The sequence below is a fragment of the Poecilia mexicana genome, unplaced genomic scaffold, assembly GCF_051168715.1.
Source record: "Poecilia mexicana isolate PSO_F unplaced genomic scaffold, ASM5116871v1 scaffold_17, whole genome shotgun sequence".
In the NCBI taxonomy this organism is placed as follows: Eukaryota; Metazoa; Chordata; class Actinopteri; order Cyprinodontiformes; family Poeciliidae; genus Poecilia; species Poecilia mexicana.
Genome location: NW_028263386.1, coordinates 19219527 through 19236795, shown reverse-complemented (window position 1 = coordinate 19236795; position 17269 = coordinate 19219527). Strand labels below are relative to the sequence as shown.

Here is a 17269-nt window from a genome sequence, read left to right as displayed (position 1 = left end):
GTTAAGATAATGCATTTTTTAAAAAAAGAAACATGTTATCATAATTTTCCAAAAATGCCAGTTAATCATTTTTAAATAGTTATTACTTGTTTTTATTTATTACATTTAATCCCCGCTATTTTTCATTATTTGTCAAGTTTATTACAGATTTGTGTGGCATAAATGAAGGTTGCTTCTCTGTGTTTTTTTCTGGTTCGGTTCATTGTCTTCAAAGTTTTCTTATTCAAAGATGAGAGAATGACTAAAATCTGAGCTAAAAAATGCATTTCAACAGCATTTTCAAGGCAGCAGGAGGATTTTCACTTTCAAGTTAAAACAACTTCAATTTTTTTACACCAATATTGAATATTGATAAGTCAAAACACAAATTATTTACACCTCAAAAAATTTGACAATGTGTGAATCTTAAGCAGCATTAAGAACAAGAATGTTACATATTTTTGGAAATAAAAATTACTTTAGTTTATACTTAAGATGCAAATGATTTTTTCAAAGAAAATTGTGCTGTTTACATATTATTTTATTTGGCAGATATGTTTCAACATTTTTTCAAGTTTGTCACAAAGTATATGCATAGTAATTGATTTGTCAATATTTATTAGCCATTGTATGTAAATACTTTAAACAGCAATTTGAAGTCTACTGTAAAATTCATGTTTAGTCAACGTGTGAATTTACTACATCAGGATCAAATAACTTATTATTCCTCCATGAGAAATTATGATCATTAAGCTTAAATTTATTTTTCAAACTTTATTAATTTCTACAATATACGTTATACAGAGTCTGATTATTATTACTATTATCCAGTTGCAACATTTGGCTTCCTGTTGCACTATGTCAGCCACTGTTCTGCGATATAAACATGGGCAAGGGTTGAATGTCATTTTGATTAAGTAAAAAGTCCTATTAACTATCAGTGATGTGTGATTAACCAGATGTGTCTTTGAACATAGTGACAGGTTCCACTGTAATAGTGACACTTTATAGTATATTCAATTGGCCATCTTGATTGAATTAAACTCAGTCAAAAATATTCAAAGTGTTAAATGGATAAATATACAATTACCATTGAATTTTTTTTTATAAACACGCATTATAAGTAACACGTTTTCAAAAAACTGTCATTGCCATCCCCCAAAACATCGGAAACAGTTGTGACAGCTCTGAAACATCCTGGACATCTAACAGCAGCTCTAGTGGAGGCGAGACTCAGCTGTTACAAAGGTGCCGAAACCAATGGCATCCCTGATACCTTCTGTGTATTTGATTAATTCAAAGACGGAAGGAGTCGGCTGGATTATTCAGATGAACTTTAGTGAATAAATAGGATGAACGAATCATACATGATATAATAAACGTGTAGGAATTCAGCTAACATAAGTATTTATGCGAAAAAAAAATTATTAAATTCTGTCTTCTTCGTCTGTGTTTAAGTTCTTCTTCTACTAGTAATAAAGCATCATGGGATATGTAGTCCATTTGCCTAAGTCAGTAGCAACACTGAGAGCTAGACCCGAAAACAGTGGCACTAATGGCAGGTGTCACCGGAAGTGCCAGTAAGAGGTGCCGAGGTCAGCCGAAGTCAGCCGAACGCAGTGGCAACTCTGGCAGCTAGTCCCGAAAGCAGTGGCACTTGTGGCAGGTGTCACCGGAAGTGCCAGTAAGAGGTGCCGAGGTCAGCCGAAGTCAGCCGAACGCAGTGGCAACTCTGGCAGCTAGTCCCGAAAGCAGTGGCACTTGTGGCAGGTGTCAGCGGAAGTGCCAGTAAGAGGTGCCGAGGTCAGCCGAAGTCAGCCGAACGCAGTGGCACTTGTGGCAGGTGTCAGACCTGCCACCGGAAGTGCCAGTACGAGGTGCGGTGTCACGATTTGCGCTCGGCCCTGCTGCAACCAAAACAGCAGAAGATGCCTTCAGCACTGCGGAATATTGTTGATCGGATCGACGGACTACTGACGTGAGGGCTCGACAGACTTTTCGCAAGTAAGATGGACATATTACTGTGTATTTTTGTGATTAGAATATTACTATACTGTATTTATGTCCACTGGCGAAATACCAGCTAATGCTAGCTATAGTGCTTGGTGTTCAGCCCCCGCTCTGACAGCTAACCGAGATTCCGTAAATCTTAAAATGTTTAAGTCATTCTCCAACATTTAGATTATCTGATGCAAGAGCCTACTATAGAAATGAAACAATATTATAAAAATCATAACATTCACCAGCAAAGTTTACACAGATGACAATGGCTATTATTTAATTATTTAACTCAGTCAACGTAGGATAACTCGAAAATGTCCCGTTTTTGTTTTGAAGGTTTCCTACGACGTGAGGAAGAAGGGAGAGACAGATTCACTGCACAGCACGGATGAATCTCGTATCGGATTTTGGACCCAATCTCAGCTGCTGAATCACTCTTAAACCAGAACTCGTAGGCTGGAAAACATTATATATATATATGTGTGTGTGTGTGCGTGCATAATCATGCATAGCCTAATGTATATTATTCAGTATTAATGATTATTTATTTATGTTTGTATACTTATATAAGTATGTATTGATAAGACGAGAGCGGTCCATTAGGCGTCTGTCCTTTTATTATGTCTATGTGAGAAACGGCCCGATCTACAGAAGACGGATCCTTCGAAGGCCACGAATATGGACGACCAGAAGAGAGAAGCTGTAGCCTCCGGCTAGCTGCCTAGCCTCCATCTCGGCGTTATGTTGCTTAGCAACCGTGACAACGTGAAGCACAGAGCAACGAAGTAAAAAAAACGGACTCAGTTGTCTTTTACTCTTTATTTCTGTATTATTCTTCACCTTTTGTAATAAAAGTTGTTCCATAGTAAAAAGAAAATCTGTCTGATTCTAAAATGTTTAATGTATACAAGGGATATTATTCATTTTCAAATACTCTCCAGATCTCAGGTAGTAAGACATTACAGTTAAATAAACTATGTTTGAAGGCTTAACTTTAATCAGTCAAACCCATTTGCTCAGGAATAAATTAAATACTTTATTAATATCTACATGGAGCGCCCGGCCAGCTGACAGCTTGCGAGTGAAGCTGGCTGTTAATGCAGCGGGAGAAGACATCTCCGAAAACGTCGGAGCAATATTGGAAGTAGGTGATTTATTAATGAACCGAGCAGATATTTCAGATCTATACATCTACATTCTCGCCTAAAAACATTGTAAAAAATAAATTTGTGTAATTTTAAGTGTAATACAGCAAAAATTATTTTGTCGCCATTGCTGCTTCGGGGGTGTTTTCTAATTCGGGGGTGTTTTCTAATTCGGGGTTGTTTTCTAATTCGGGGGTGTTTTCTTTTTTGTTTGCTGCATTTAATTCGGGGGTGTTTTCTAATTCGGGGGTGTTTTCTAATTCGGGGGTGTTTTCTAATTCGGGGGTGTTTTCTTTTTTGTTTGCTGCATTTAATTCGGGGGTGTTTTCTAATTCGGGGGTGTTTTCTAATTCGGGGGTGTTTTCTTTTTTGTTTGCTGCATTTCATTCGGGGGTGTTTTCTAATTCGGGGGTGTTTTCTAATTCGGGGGTGTTTTCTTTTTTGTTTGCTGCATTTGATTCGGGGGTGTGTCTTTTCTTTTGTTTGCATGTTTTCTCTTTTGGTGCGCATTTGCACCTGTCGGCCACCGTACCATTTTTACATTTTATGAAATTAAAAACTAACTTCTTTTTAGGTTGAGGTCAACATTGTGGAGAAAACTGCAACACAGAGTTGGTTTGAAATATATCTCATACAATGAATGTATCACCAAGCTCTATTCAGTCATTCCATTAAAAAGTGGAAAGAGCACGGTACAACAGCAAACCTTAAGGATAAAATTCTCTTCAGCTTGGAGACGCAGCTCACTGACTGACTGACGAACGGCGTTTTCCAGAGTGGGATCTTTCTTCCTGGGCACATCCAACTGAGGAAACAAGTCACTGATCAGTCCGAGGAAGATGGGCACATCGCTGGTCACTATCTTCGGCAGGTTGAAGTCCCTCAGAGCTCGCATCAGCACCTGAAGAAAAAGCGTTGCAGCTTGAATTTGTCAGCAAAGGGTAAAACACTTGAAGAAAAAAAAGGATCACTATGTAAATTATAGCAGCGGTTTCAGTCAGAAACAGAAGTGAGACTCGCCTGTTCTTCAGGTCTGTTACGTTCCTCACGCTTCAGGGAGCCAGCTACAACCAGCACTGATTTTATAGCTCTTAAACCCCAATCATAATGATCCTGAAAAAACAAGGAAATGTAGGCTGTGTAAGTCAAACACATTTAACAATTAGACTACTAATAGGTGTATTTTGTTATGTCAGTCTGATAAGTCTGTAAGTCAGTGATACTCTCACATTAAATGGATAACAGTGATAACAGTATCCACAGTAACTTGCTACTTCTTTATTTTAGTTTATCAAGCGGGGAAACAGAAAGAGTTGGAATATAAACACAACATGTACCAGGATATACAGTAGTAAAACTGATAGCTGGTAAATTAGATTAAAAAAACTAAAAGAAAAACTAAAACTTAAATAATGAGAGTCATAAAATAATCTTCACATACAACTTTTTAAGAGCATGCCAAACCATTTCTCAAATACATTTTAGTTCATGAAATTTTACATATTCCTATGTGCGTGCCTGTTTTGACAACAGCTCTTTGCACAGAGTGTAGAGACTGATGAACTTGCGTGCCAGCAGACGAGCATCGATGAACCCTTCAGCCACCAGCATGATTTCACAGATCAGTTCAAAGTCTGGGATCACCATTGCACAGGGCCTGCATTTTAGGCAAGAGATAAGAAATTACTGGTGTATATGAACCTTTGTACTGAAAGCCTCTATTTATCTCGATATCAGACCTGAACAGAGCCTTCAGGTTTTCTGGGAGCTCCGCCCTTCCAGCGTAGCCCGGGTTCAGAGTGATGAAGATCCCCACTGTTGGTTTCAGCTCGATTTCCTCACCCAGAAACTGAAACCTGCAAGAATAAACTAATTAATGCAGGCAAAAAAAAAAAAAAAAAAAAAGTTACCCAACATTACAAAGCCAATAAAAAAATAAAAAAATACAACACACCCGCATACCTCTGTTTTTTGTTGCGCACAGCATCTTGAATAGTCTTGACCTGCACAGCTACCACAGACAGGACATCCACTGAGATCCTGTTGAATTCATCAAAGCAACCCCACACTCCTGTTTGAGCCAGACCCTTATAAATATTACCTATGGACTGAGGACGCAGAAAGGAGAAGGATGCAGAATCCACAGCATCACTCATTTTAGATAAGTGAAGGAAAAAAACTGCCACAACAGAAATTGGGAAGAGCACGTTTGATGTTTGCGATACCTTATAGTCCATTTGCTCTGAACAGTTGAACACATACACCATGATGCCAAGGGAGCGTCCCAGATCTTTAGTTGTCTCTGTTTTACCGGTGCCAGCTGGGCCTGATGGGGCGCCACTCATAGTCAGATGGAGGGACTGGGTCAGGGTTATGTAACACCTGATTGTGGTGGTGTTGGGATTTAAAATTGATACAGAAAGCAAAGTCAAAAACCAGGATCCTGACAATGTGGATTTTAACCACTGGGGCATTACAATACAATATTAAATATCCATCGATATTAATCGTAGCAGGAAAATGTACCTACATTAACTTGCCAAAGTAATTATACCACGTAGGCTTTTCCACATGTTGTCAAGTTGCACAACCATTTTATTTTTAATATTTAATGTGATGAACAAATGGAGAAAGAAGCTGGTGAGAATTGTCGTTACGACGAATAGAAAAGGAAAAACTTGAGACCGGGGTTAAGGTTTATCGTCCAGCCGGACAACAGCTGTAAAAACGGCAAGAGCAAAATGAAGCCTGTTAGATTGGTCCGGTCAAAGTCCAGACCAAAGTATAACTGAGAATAGCAGGCAAGACTTTAAGATGTATGTTCTCTGCTGCTTTCTACTCAAAATACTCGAGTTTGAGCAGTTAATTGGTAAAGATTTCACTAGCTAAATTTGCAAAGGATTTAAAGACATGCCCCGCCCTAAAAAAAAATATATATACATCATGCTCTTCTTTTTCTGGTCTATCTCAAAAAACCCCTATAAAATACATAAAGATTCATGGTTGCATCGTGATAAATGTGAAAAAGGTTTGGAACATATGACTACTTTTGCAAGGCATTGCAGGAAAGACAAGAACACTCTTCTATTTCAAGGCAATATGTATTTGGACTATTTCTACTTTTTAATAAGCCTGCAGCGCGAGCCAATTAGTAATACCTCCTTCAGGTCTAAAATCCGCTCTCCATAAAATAAATATCATTAGGTATGAGAATGTCATGAGTGGAGCTCACAGCAGAAGTTTACTACCTATCAGTAAGTGGGGTGATAACCAGTCTGTTTGTGTTTCCCAGGTACTCATAGCTGAACTGGAACTGGGCGTCACAAATGTTGACACAACAGTGACCCGTTTCTTCATCCCAGCGATGGCGGAGCTGAGACAGCCACGCGAATGCCTGTCCGTTCGTCACCTAACAGGTGAACACAGTGAAGCAAACAGTAGACTCCAATAACTCGTACGTCTTATCATTCAAATAAGGCCTGTTTCAGATACCTTTTGAGTGATGAGACTGCCAACCACATCTCGAGCGTGGACGTCAATGGTGCAGATGGTCATTATTTTTTGTCTGTCTCCGGGACTTAAATCCCCAAGCAACATGTGGATGAGTGAGTTGAGCTGTGTGATCTTGAAATTGACAAAAATCACTTATTAAAAGTGCCTCTTTGTTGACCCACCAGTAGGGAACAAAGTCTGACTTTCTGACCCTACCTGTTTTTTGTTGTAGTCCTTGAGGGCCGTCTCAAATCCTTCCTCCACCCTCTCAAAAGCGATACCCACATCTGTGGCCCACCACACCTGACTACCAGTTAATGACACCTATTTATGGGGGAAAAAGAAAACAGAACATGCAACAATAGGGTCTTACTTCTCTGTCTTTTAATAAAGGTCCGGTTTGCAAATGAGCCTGTGCCTTGAACACCTGTCTACAAAACAACAATGTAACGTTGTTTAATGTTGGATTGAATAGAACTAACCTTGTCAAATGTGCATAAAGCACAAAATGAAGATACAGTTACTTCTACATGAATTGCAAGGATTATATATATATATTTTTTATTATGGGTTAAATTTGATTAAGAATTTTTCTATGTAAATTTGCCTTTAAGATTATAGGGGCTGATTGCATAACAGGATATTAGGTTTAATTTAGTTGCTGCAGTAAGCTGAAGTTTAATGGGAAATTTTTAACATTACTTATAATTAATTGATTTTACAAATCAGAGGATTATAGAAAAAAGTAAGTTTTTAAAATAGGAAATATTTATAGACAGTTTTTACTGAGTTCAGGTCTTCAGATGCAAATGTTCTGCACTCAAAACAATTGTTACCGCATGCATTTGGGTTGTGTTTTTTAATTAACTGCAAACAGTTTAGGTAGAAAATTATCATGTTCAGGAGATTTAAACAGTCTGCATGAAGGATAAAGAGGAGGAGCAAGGGTTTTTTGAATCAGAAACTGTTTTGTATCATCTAATTATTGCTAAATCAGGAACTTCATTTGACATGGTGTCTGCAGCTTTCAGGGAGTTACATGCCAGACTTTTAAAAAAAACATTTTTATTTAACTTTAAGTCAAACATGCATTATGAAAAAATAACATCACTTATTCAGCTTGATAGCTTACTTGATAGGACAATTCGGTAATAATTACAAATTATATCTAACTATTACACTCTACGTTTTCAAGCCACACTGCTCCATATACCAGACTCAGTGTGACACCTGATCCAGGACTGTTGTTTAGTGAATGTAAAACACTTATATTTGGAAAATATGTTAAAAATAATAAGCTACTATACAACATTTGCGGGGATTTGAAAATTCATTCATTCATGGCTCAAATTCTGCAGGAATGGCCGCTAAAAAAAAAAAAAAGTGTATGGGACATAAATCATGACTGCCTCAAGCTGTCAACCCCCTTTATCCATCTTAATCTTCATATGCTGACATTGGTCAGTACAGGTATGTTTTCAAATATCAAATGAGGAACTTTTCCAACCATAATTTATTTACTCAAATCCACATCTGTTTTCGATGGAAAGAGAACCAATCCGTGTTTCAAAATCTACAAATACGCAAAAACACAAACCTGTGCAGGATAATCAAAAAGCCACTGATCTCGAGGTTTGTCCTCATAGGCACCAACAGCCTCCTGTATCTCTTTCCTGACTGTACAGCGCATACTGCTCTCCAGGGCATTTAACCAACACTCTGCCTGGAGAACAAAAGGTTTTTTTATTTTATATATATATATATATATATATATATATATATATATATATATATATATATATATATATATATATATATATATATATAAGCTCTGTTTATAGTTTACCTGTCCTTCACAGATACACGGCTCTGAGAAAGAAACATATTCCCTCTCCCGGCTGTACATCCCAATAGCAACCGCCACTCCATCGTCATCCTCTCCTCCGGTCTCGTCTGAGTCCTTGAAACAAAGGTCTGCTATGTTGTCAAACAACTTCAATAAATGGCGCGTCACCTGAAAATTACACACATGCGTATAAAACCGATCAGTTTTCTTCATTTAAATCAAGATGAAGCACACTTTAAGTACTCCGCACACATACAGAGTCAAAATATATTATTTATGAATGCCCTGTGGTAACATTTTATGGATGGGCTGTTTTTAAGACAGTACCAATGAAATGTGACACCTGTTTGGGCTGTGTTCCCTTCGACACAATCTCCAACAAATCTGAAGCTGAGACAAAGTAAAATCTGGGGAATGTGAGTCTCTTTGTTTCCAAATACTCAGCCAGAGCCTTCTCACACACAGACAGCCTCTGCTGTAAGGTTTCCAGGCTGTCCAGGAAGCCGGGCTTGTTGGTTACATTCACCACATTGCTGTCCTGAACCACTTCAATCATCAAACTCTAAAAAAACAAAAATCAGACAAAAAATAAGATGAGGGTTTTTTTTAAAAAAAAAAAAAAAAAAGAAAAGTATGGACGCGTGTTAGGCTGGGTGATAACCTGAAGGTCAGTGTGAATTCGCTGAAAGCGCTCTGCAACGTTGGCCAGCTGGCAGCGAATGTCATCGCTGTTGGTGAAGATGCTGTTCAGGTGGGCCCAAGTCCTCTGAACAGACATCCAAGTTGAGATAACCAGGTCAGCCACCATTAACTTCCTCTGCCATCCACTCACTTCTGCCTGGAAATACTCTACGTATTTGCTCATCAGGATGTTCTGGAGTTGCACCTGAAGGTAAGGGAATATGGCAGATTCACAGCTCCTGTAGGAAGCTGCTCTGATGTAGTCGCACATTTCAGCATCTTCTGCTTGTTATTTTATTTTATTTATTTTTTTGTTGATTGGATAACACTGATTTCAAAGAGTGACCAAAGTGATCAGATCGTGCTTGAGCATAGTTTGTTTATTTAACAGAAATGCAAAGCAAAATTATGTATCGCCTTAGAAATGTATTCGCACCTCTGAAACTTTTGCTGCAGAGGTATGAATAGAGGCTGACGCTTTAAGCCTTTTGAAAAAAAGAAAGCTGTGAAGATTTGAAGAAATGGGAGATTGCATTCTACTTAATAACTTAGGATCTTCAAGTCTTGGATGTCTGAGAATCTCCGATGCTGTAACGAAACTATGTAACAAACTAACCTGGTTGTCCTCCAACGTTTCGATTAGATTCTCATCGGCTTTGAGCAAAGGTGTTCCAGTGCTGTTATGAGTCTCATATGACAGCGACATAACACTCCAGGTCTGCGTTATCTCTGCCAGAACCTATATTTCAAATGGATATAGTTCAATAGGGATAAAACAGCTTTTTTTTAAAGCATTTTCTTATTGATTTCCCTATTAATTTCTTTGAAGCAAGGCCAACTCAACATGCAACTTTTCTTTAAGTTTAAATTCGGCAACTTCTTATCTATTCTAACAGCGTCAATTCCCTGCCTCCTACCTTCTCGATGCCCATTTCTTTTACAGCTTTGTCCACTATGTTTTTAACTTCGTCCTCCACACGGTGTAGCTGTAATTCTAACAGGTCCCCCAAGGTGGTGCCCTCTCCCATCACAAACCGTACCTGAGCATCATAAAGGAGATTTGCTGTGCTGTGGTTGTGATCAGAATATTTGAACCCAGAGAGAAGTCTGCAGAACAGCTGCATGCAAAGCATGCAGAAACACAGCACAGCGGGAGCGCATCGGTTCTCATACTCCTGTGGTGTTCATGAGCTGCTGCCAGTGTCTCTCTCTGATGGCAGAGTTCTGCAGCTCGTTGACAGCTCTCAGAGAGGTCAGCAGGTTTTTCACGGTTGATTCTAGACCCAGATAAACGTCCCACGCTCGCACTTCCTTATCTAGCATCTTCATCTCCTGCAACGCGAAGCAGCCGTGCAGTGAGACCATGAAAGCGAACACGTTTTTCACCACCACAAGTTGAAACAGGTCTGGCTTCTTAAATATATGCATCACGTACTTTAGCGAAACGTCGGAGCTCCATGTCCATCAGCTCAACGTTTATCTCTTTCCATGGAGTTTTTGTCCACTCTTCTATACTTGTCTAGTATTAAAGAGTTTTTTTGGGGGGGAGAGGGGCAAATTTTAGAACATTTTTCTAAACCACAGTACTGAAAGATTATTTGAAAAACTATTAGAATATCTTTTATGTCTAATAAATTGTACCTTTACAAAAATGATCATGTCCCAGACTGCTTTGACAAGTATGATATCAGAGCGACACTGGCGCAGCTGTTTGTACTCTGGGAAGCTGACCTCAAATAAATCAGCCGTGTCCTGAAGGTTCTTCATTTCCATCTCAATCCCTGCAACTGACTGATGACACTAGAGAGAAAGCTGGTGGTTCAGATGCTGCTAGACTTCTGCTACTTTGCAGTTTCATTTGTTATAACAGTTTTCCTAATATGTTGCAAAGGAACCTTTTTCTTGGCTTACCTTATCAATAAGGTCATATGGCTCCTCCACATTGATCTTGAAGATCGATTCAGTACGAAATCGCTCTCTGAACTCGTGCTGCTTCACCTAGAACGTGAACATTTGGAAAATCTATGATGCATGTAAATCTGCTTCGATTTCAAAGTCTATAAACGTGCGGAACGTGGTAGCTGGATCACATAAATAATGTAGGAAAGGAAGGACAAAAGTTGATATAGGTATATCAGATATCAAGCTCTTTGCGGGTGGTTTCCAGACCGACATCTGACCTTGCTCACACCTAGCCTCACCTCAAACCGAACACATTTTCTGCGTATCACCGAAACTTCGTTTGACTGCAGTGGTGCAACTTCGTGTTTGACCGTGAAGGCAATTTTTCGGACACGTTTCCACTTCTCAGGCAGCTCCTATGTTTTTGGAGAATAGGAGTGAAGAATTTCATGTGCTGATGGCCGCACAAAGCCCTTTCTGCAAACAGACTTTGCGCTGGAACAAACCTCCATCTGTGTGTAGACACTCTCTGGAAGTTGCTGACCATAGGACTTGAGTAGCTCTGCAGTTGACTTGAGTGGTTTGAAGTGCTGTTCATTACTGAGCTGTCTATCTCGGATGGCCATGAGGTGTCCCATTACGCTCACCAACCCTGCATAATCCCCATCTGATACTTTGGTAGAGAGACCTCCAGCTGTGTCCTCCAGAAAATGGGACAGCTCCTTCACACTGTGAAACAATAAAGATTGTAAAACAAGTATTTCATGAGTTATCATATAGAATAAGGCAAGCTGAGACAATGAAGAGGCCTAGTGGGTCAATCGGGTAACACAGCAAACTGTCAGTGACAAGCTGTGAACAGAAGTTAACACCTGCAGAGACGCAAAACTCCAACACCACAGATGGTGAACCAAGAGAGAAAAAAGAAACACAGGGAGTCTTTTACGATGCACAATTAAATAAAACTAAAGATGAGAATTTAGAGCAAAGTATGAATACATATATAGGAAAGAACTGAACAAAACTCTAAGGAATTTTAAAACTGAGGAACGAAGTGATATGGAAAGCAAATGGTGACGAAAATAAAACAAGAAAGAAAATCTTAGGAAAACACAAGTTTTAGGACGTGGAAAACAAATGGTTAGGTTTCTGTCAACCAAAGATGAACTGAAACCCCCCTGAAATGTGTTGGGAGGAGCAAAATGATCAATCAGTCACATTAAGACAGACACAAGCTAATGTTAGCCTAGCTCTGAACTAAACCCCTCAACCTAAAATCTGCAAGAGGAAGAGGCAAGTCTATTGAGAATGTGAGCTGAGTTAGATTTATATTTGGACATAAATGATGAATCTCATAACTTTATTGGTAATTCTTTGTCAGAACACTGGGGCAGCTTTCTAAACTTGCTGGAGCAGAATGTTAAGGCTGACATCCCAAAACTCTGGTTGGGTCAAAATATTTGTTGATATGGAAAAGAAGAAAGACTGCAGTAAATGTATACGTGTACACAAATTTAGACCGTGAAAAGAACACTTATCGGGGTTTTGGGACAAAAGGAATCTGGATTGTCTTATCTAAAGTCTGGATTTTTGGAAATGGTCCAAATTACGCCCATTACATTAGATATTCAAAACCTATTTCTACAACTCTTTTGTACTTCTGCAAATGATTTCTGTGGTGGATAAGAAGTCCTTGTTTGTGTTGGTCTCACCTTTGATTTACATGGTTCAGAAGGTGCTCTTTGAACATCCAGCTCCACTTTTTGATGACGTTCATGAGTGTGTGCTTGAAGGGACGGATGTCCAGCTGCAGCCAGCCACAAAACACCGTCCTGTCCTCCATTTTGCTCACCCGAACATACAGAGACTCAAAAAGATTAATCTAGACGAGGAAATTATCCAGTTACTCTCATTGCATTATTAAGTTCTCTGAATGCTAGAATAACAGTAGGAATAATTAAGTCACATAAGTGGAACACACTTGATCTTTAAAGTTTTCCAAGGTGGGTGGGTTCTTTTTCAGCTCATAGTCAGCGTACAGCTCGGCTTCCTCCGTGCTTAACACGTGACCATAAAGCAGAAACTGCCTCATAAATTCAGACCTGAAAGAGCGAGAGAAAAATGGAGGGCAGAATAAATAAATGCGGATCTCTGCAAAGAGGAAATTTCATAAAACAAATCATCTGACCTGTCATCAGTCCAGAGGTAACGGTAGCTAGAAAATGATGTCTGATACTCCCTGACCTGAAAATCAACACAATGTTTATGGTTGTGTACTAAATAAATAATACATAAGTCTGTAGAAAAGAGAATTACCTTGGCAACCGCGCCTCGTGCCCGTGAGCGGATAATATGACACATTTCTGACAAATCCTCCATTTCAGCGATGTCAACCTAAAGGATGAGAAATCAGGGTAATATAGGGCTTTACAAAGCTTTACATACATAGAAACTATTTGAGTTTTGTTACTTTACAACCACAAATATGTATTTTTATTTTTTTGCCATTTTAGGTCATACAGTAACTGTGACTAAGACAAAACAATTAATTAGTGTTAATTGGATGCAGTCTTGAAAATGTTCTGAAAAACGGACTTTTCTTACTATTTGTCTTCATAAGATAGCAAAGGAGCTGTAAGAATAGATACATTTTGAAGTTTGAAACCTTGGAATATTGTTTTATAAACTAACAGTGCTTCAAACTTCTTTCCAAATTTACCCCTGACCTGTCTCCTGTGTTTCTTGGTCTTTATCATGTCATTTGTTCTGCAATGTTCTCCAACAAACATTTGGGGAATGTCTGCAGGATTAAATTTTGGTCTCTCATATTAAATACAGATAACTCTCACAGACACTTGCCACAAATTTCAGATTTTGAAATATTTGAAAATCGGATGAATATTTCTGTAAGGCAGTGCACTTTCACAGTGAATACACAATCTAAATGTATAATACCTGATAATTATCCATCTGCTTGTGTTTTGCCACCCTGGGTATGAAGGATGCCATACTTGCAATGTTGGTCACCATTTTGTCCACAATATCGTAGAAGTTTCCATCGTGACTCAAGTCCAGTGAAGGGTCAAAGGTCATTTCATTGCTGTTGAGTATGAGTTTTATTTCAAAGAGGGGGGTAATGCGCTGAGCTGCGTCTGTGTTGTCCACGAAGTACTGCAGGGAACAGCGTACTGCGTTGGAGAAGCCCGCCACGATCATCCGGTCCACGTACTCGGTGTACGCACGCCATTCACAGCTGCTTTGATCCGTCACACCTAGCAGAGACTGGTTCTCCTGGATCACAGTGAACAAAAAAAACGTTATTGGTTTAATGAAATATAATGCTTAGCAAGAGTATTTAAACCCATTTTAATGATTTTGCATGATAGAGCAACAAGAAGTAGTACATAAATATACATTGGAAAGAAAGTAAAAGTGCTTTTCCAATGTTTTCATAAAGAAAAATCTACATGTCTTCTGGATATATATATATCCAGAAGACATACATATATATATATATATATATATATATATATATATATATATACACACACACACTCAGCACCCTCTGCCGTGATAGTCTTTCAAAAAACAATCCAATGCATCTCCACCGTGAAACATGATCCCGGCAGCATTGAGCTCTGGGAATCCATTTCTCCAGAGATGGGGAAAGTGCTCAGAGTTAATGTGAAGATGCATGGAGCTTTTTGTGACCCTTATTTTATGCTCCAGAACACAAACGTGAGCATACCAGCAGCAGCTTGTGTATCTGCTCCCCTGTACTGCTGATGAGCGCCTGTTGTTTGGAAACACTGTCTTCAATGTCGGAGATGTTGAGAAGAGAGGAATCACGGCCCGTTCTGGTGATGAAAGCCCGGCTGCTGAATTTAACCATGAGGGCCTGAATGGCTTCAACGTTAGCTTTGCTGTTCTGGACTCGAGTAGAAATACTCTAACAACAGAAAAAGAGACAAACGATTGTACTCTGTAAATATGTTCAACAACAGTTTTCAAGCAGTTCCTAAGGAAGCAGAACATCTTTATGTTCTGCTTTTAGCTCCTCCTCTGATGACGGATTGATGAATCTCCTTGAAATCTGATGGAAATATTCTCTACCTTGACCACTTGTTGTGTACTCTGAATGAAGTCCCAAAGGTCATCCTGAGCCCATGTCAGTTCCTTAAGGGCTGGTTCCAGCTGTCGTCCCACCCTGTTCATTTCATCTTTCACCAAGCCCAGCTCTACTGCCAAGACGGTGCTTTTTAGCTTGTTGTACCATTGGGTCACTAAGGTCAGTGTCTGTGTGTACTACATGACAGAAAGAAGCACAGACATAGATTTCACATTGAAATATTTAACAACAATAGCTGCCACAATGTCCATTTTGATGTGAGGATGCTATTAACCCACCAGGTATAATCTCTCCTGCTTAGAATAGAGATGCAGAGCTGCTTTAGGAATGTTTTGGACTTTCAGGATGCTCAGATATTTCACCTCCTTTAGCACAGACATCAGCTGGGGAAAGCAATGTTAAAATGACGTTAAACATTTAAACGTTATGAAAACGTATAAAGCAGTTTTTGTGCTGCATAGAATTGCTAAAGTGAGTCACCAATCAGAGCAAAAAGTGACTGATGTTTTAAGTCAGGTGTCCTAAAATCCAGGCCTCGAGGGTTGGCGTCCTGTATGTTTAATTAAGTATGAAACTTACATTTGCTAGTCAGCTTTTCTGCTTGAATAACTAACCTGCAAACTAACCTAATTGCAGGTTAGTTTCTTACCACCTGTAATTTCAAAAACGATGTTTTGATGGTAGACCTCGATTTTGACAGTTATTTAATTATTGGTGTCATAGTTTTCTTTTAAAAAAATTAACAAAAATATGAAGAGGATATGGGTGGACGAACAGCACACTGCGGTTGCTGAAGAAGAACTACATAGAATGAACAAATAGAATAAATGACTTAAAGGCCTAAAGGTCAATAAAATGGTAAAATGGCTTCCTATGGTAGGCATAACAAGATTGGGTTTAATTTCAGGAATAACACAGATGACTAAAAAAAACTATACGGCGATTTGACAGGTGTTGATGGGAGTGGTAATATACAATTGTCATGACATAAAAAACAAGAACGCAAACAAAAAATGTGCTTTTGGTAGATGGTAATGAACAATTCACACATTATTCTAGCAAAGAACATTTGTTTACTTGATATTATTCATACTGCCTTTGCTGTCAAAACTGAAGATATGCCTTCGCTTCATTATTGTTCATTTATGTTTCTGATGTCGCTAAAAATTAAATGTGGAACACCTAGCTCCTAATTTAGATTGTGTTCCTTTAGTTTATGAAATTTCTGGAGTTGGAAATATTTTTCAAACTGGCACTTATTTTTCAGCCAAGGAACACAAACTAATACAAGATTACTAAACCACAGAGTTAGTTGTAGATTAATGTGTTTGATAATCCTTACTGCATTGTTCTCTGAATTTATACAAAGTATCTACATCTGGCAGATTTTTTTAATTTATTGTTTGCGTGGCCCAGTGTAATTTAAAACAATATGCTCTTATTGTTATTTGTGCTTACAGCAGGACTGAAGTTGACTTGGAAATGGCCCGTGTCAGTGTCCAGTGTCAACAGTGGCTCTTTGAGATGTAATTGGCAGATATCCTCCAGCCCCTCGGTCCACTCGGTCAACAGCTCCTCATCATGCTTTTCCAAAATCTCCAGAGCATGTTCACACTTCCTGAGCACCTCGTCAGCATCTGCACTCCCAACAGGCCTGTGAAATACAAGAGGAACAACTTTGTTATCCATATAGTTTTAAAACCCAACCACAAAATGTTTTAGAACAGAACAGAATCTTTATTGCCATTGTAACAATAAAACATTGTCCAAAATAATTTTCATGCAGTTCTCCAGATAAAAACAAGATTCTCATAGGCAATAAAACAATCACATTATAATATTGTACTTATCCTTTGGTAAAAAAATAAATAAAAAATTAGCTTAAAGCTAAATGTAATCTTCGATCTGAAAGGCCAAATTGACCACTTAGCAGCATTCAGCATGGTGATGGCTAGTGGGTAAAAACTGTGTCTATGTCTGTTGGTTTTAGTCTTTAGGGATCCAAAATGTCTGCCTGAAGACAGGCGTCCAGCAGTACATGTCCTGGATGTGATGTGTCCTGAAGCATTTTTTCATGTTTCTGAAACAGCAGGA

At 38.8% G+C, this 17269-nt stretch overlaps 1 protein-coding gene across 1 annotated transcript in view; it reads right to left on the bottom strand.

Moving 5' to 3' along the window:
- Nucleotides 1-15261, bottom strand: part of dnah9l (dynein, axonemal, heavy polypeptide 9 like) — a 39468-nt gene extending 24207 nt beyond the window's left edge. The window contains exons 1-28 of the mRNA XM_088015040.1: nucleotides 15160-15261; nucleotides 14795-14995; nucleotides 14002-14337; nucleotides 13363-13440; nucleotides 13235-13290; nucleotides 13028-13148; nucleotides 12759-12928; nucleotides 11553-11775; nucleotides 11346-11462; nucleotides 11056-11142; nucleotides 10786-10944; nucleotides 10580-10663; nucleotides 10318-10476; nucleotides 10062-10184; nucleotides 9761-9883; nucleotides 9125-9349; nucleotides 8807-9025; nucleotides 8464-8631; nucleotides 8215-8340; nucleotides 6834-6941; nucleotides 6618-6749; nucleotides 6374-6534; nucleotides 5351-5507; nucleotides 5088-5233; nucleotides 4865-4981; nucleotides 4644-4782; nucleotides 4146-4238; nucleotides 3832-4026 (exon numbers count right to left, since the gene is read on the bottom strand). Coding sequence (XP_087871166.1) covers nucleotides 3832-4026; nucleotides 4146-4238; nucleotides 4644-4782; nucleotides 4865-4981; nucleotides 5088-5233; nucleotides 5351-5507; nucleotides 6374-6534; nucleotides 6618-6749; nucleotides 6834-6941; nucleotides 8215-8340; nucleotides 8464-8631; nucleotides 8807-9025; nucleotides 9125-9349; nucleotides 9761-9883; nucleotides 10062-10184; nucleotides 10318-10476; nucleotides 10580-10663; nucleotides 10786-10944; nucleotides 11056-11142; nucleotides 11346-11462; nucleotides 11553-11775; nucleotides 12759-12928; nucleotides 13028-13148; nucleotides 13235-13290; nucleotides 13363-13440; nucleotides 14002-14337; nucleotides 14795-14995; nucleotides 15160-15261 — 4125 coding nt within the window. The remainder of the gene's footprint in view (nucleotides 1-3831; nucleotides 4027-4145; nucleotides 4239-4643; nucleotides 4783-4864; nucleotides 4982-5087; nucleotides 5234-5350; nucleotides 5508-6373; nucleotides 6535-6617; nucleotides 6750-6833; nucleotides 6942-8214; nucleotides 8341-8463; nucleotides 8632-8806; nucleotides 9026-9124; nucleotides 9350-9760; nucleotides 9884-10061; nucleotides 10185-10317; nucleotides 10477-10579; nucleotides 10664-10785; nucleotides 10945-11055; nucleotides 11143-11345; nucleotides 11463-11552; nucleotides 11776-12758; nucleotides 12929-13027; nucleotides 13149-13234; nucleotides 13291-13362; nucleotides 13441-14001; nucleotides 14338-14794; nucleotides 14996-15159) is intronic.
- Nucleotides 15262-17269: the final 2008 nt, after the last annotated feature.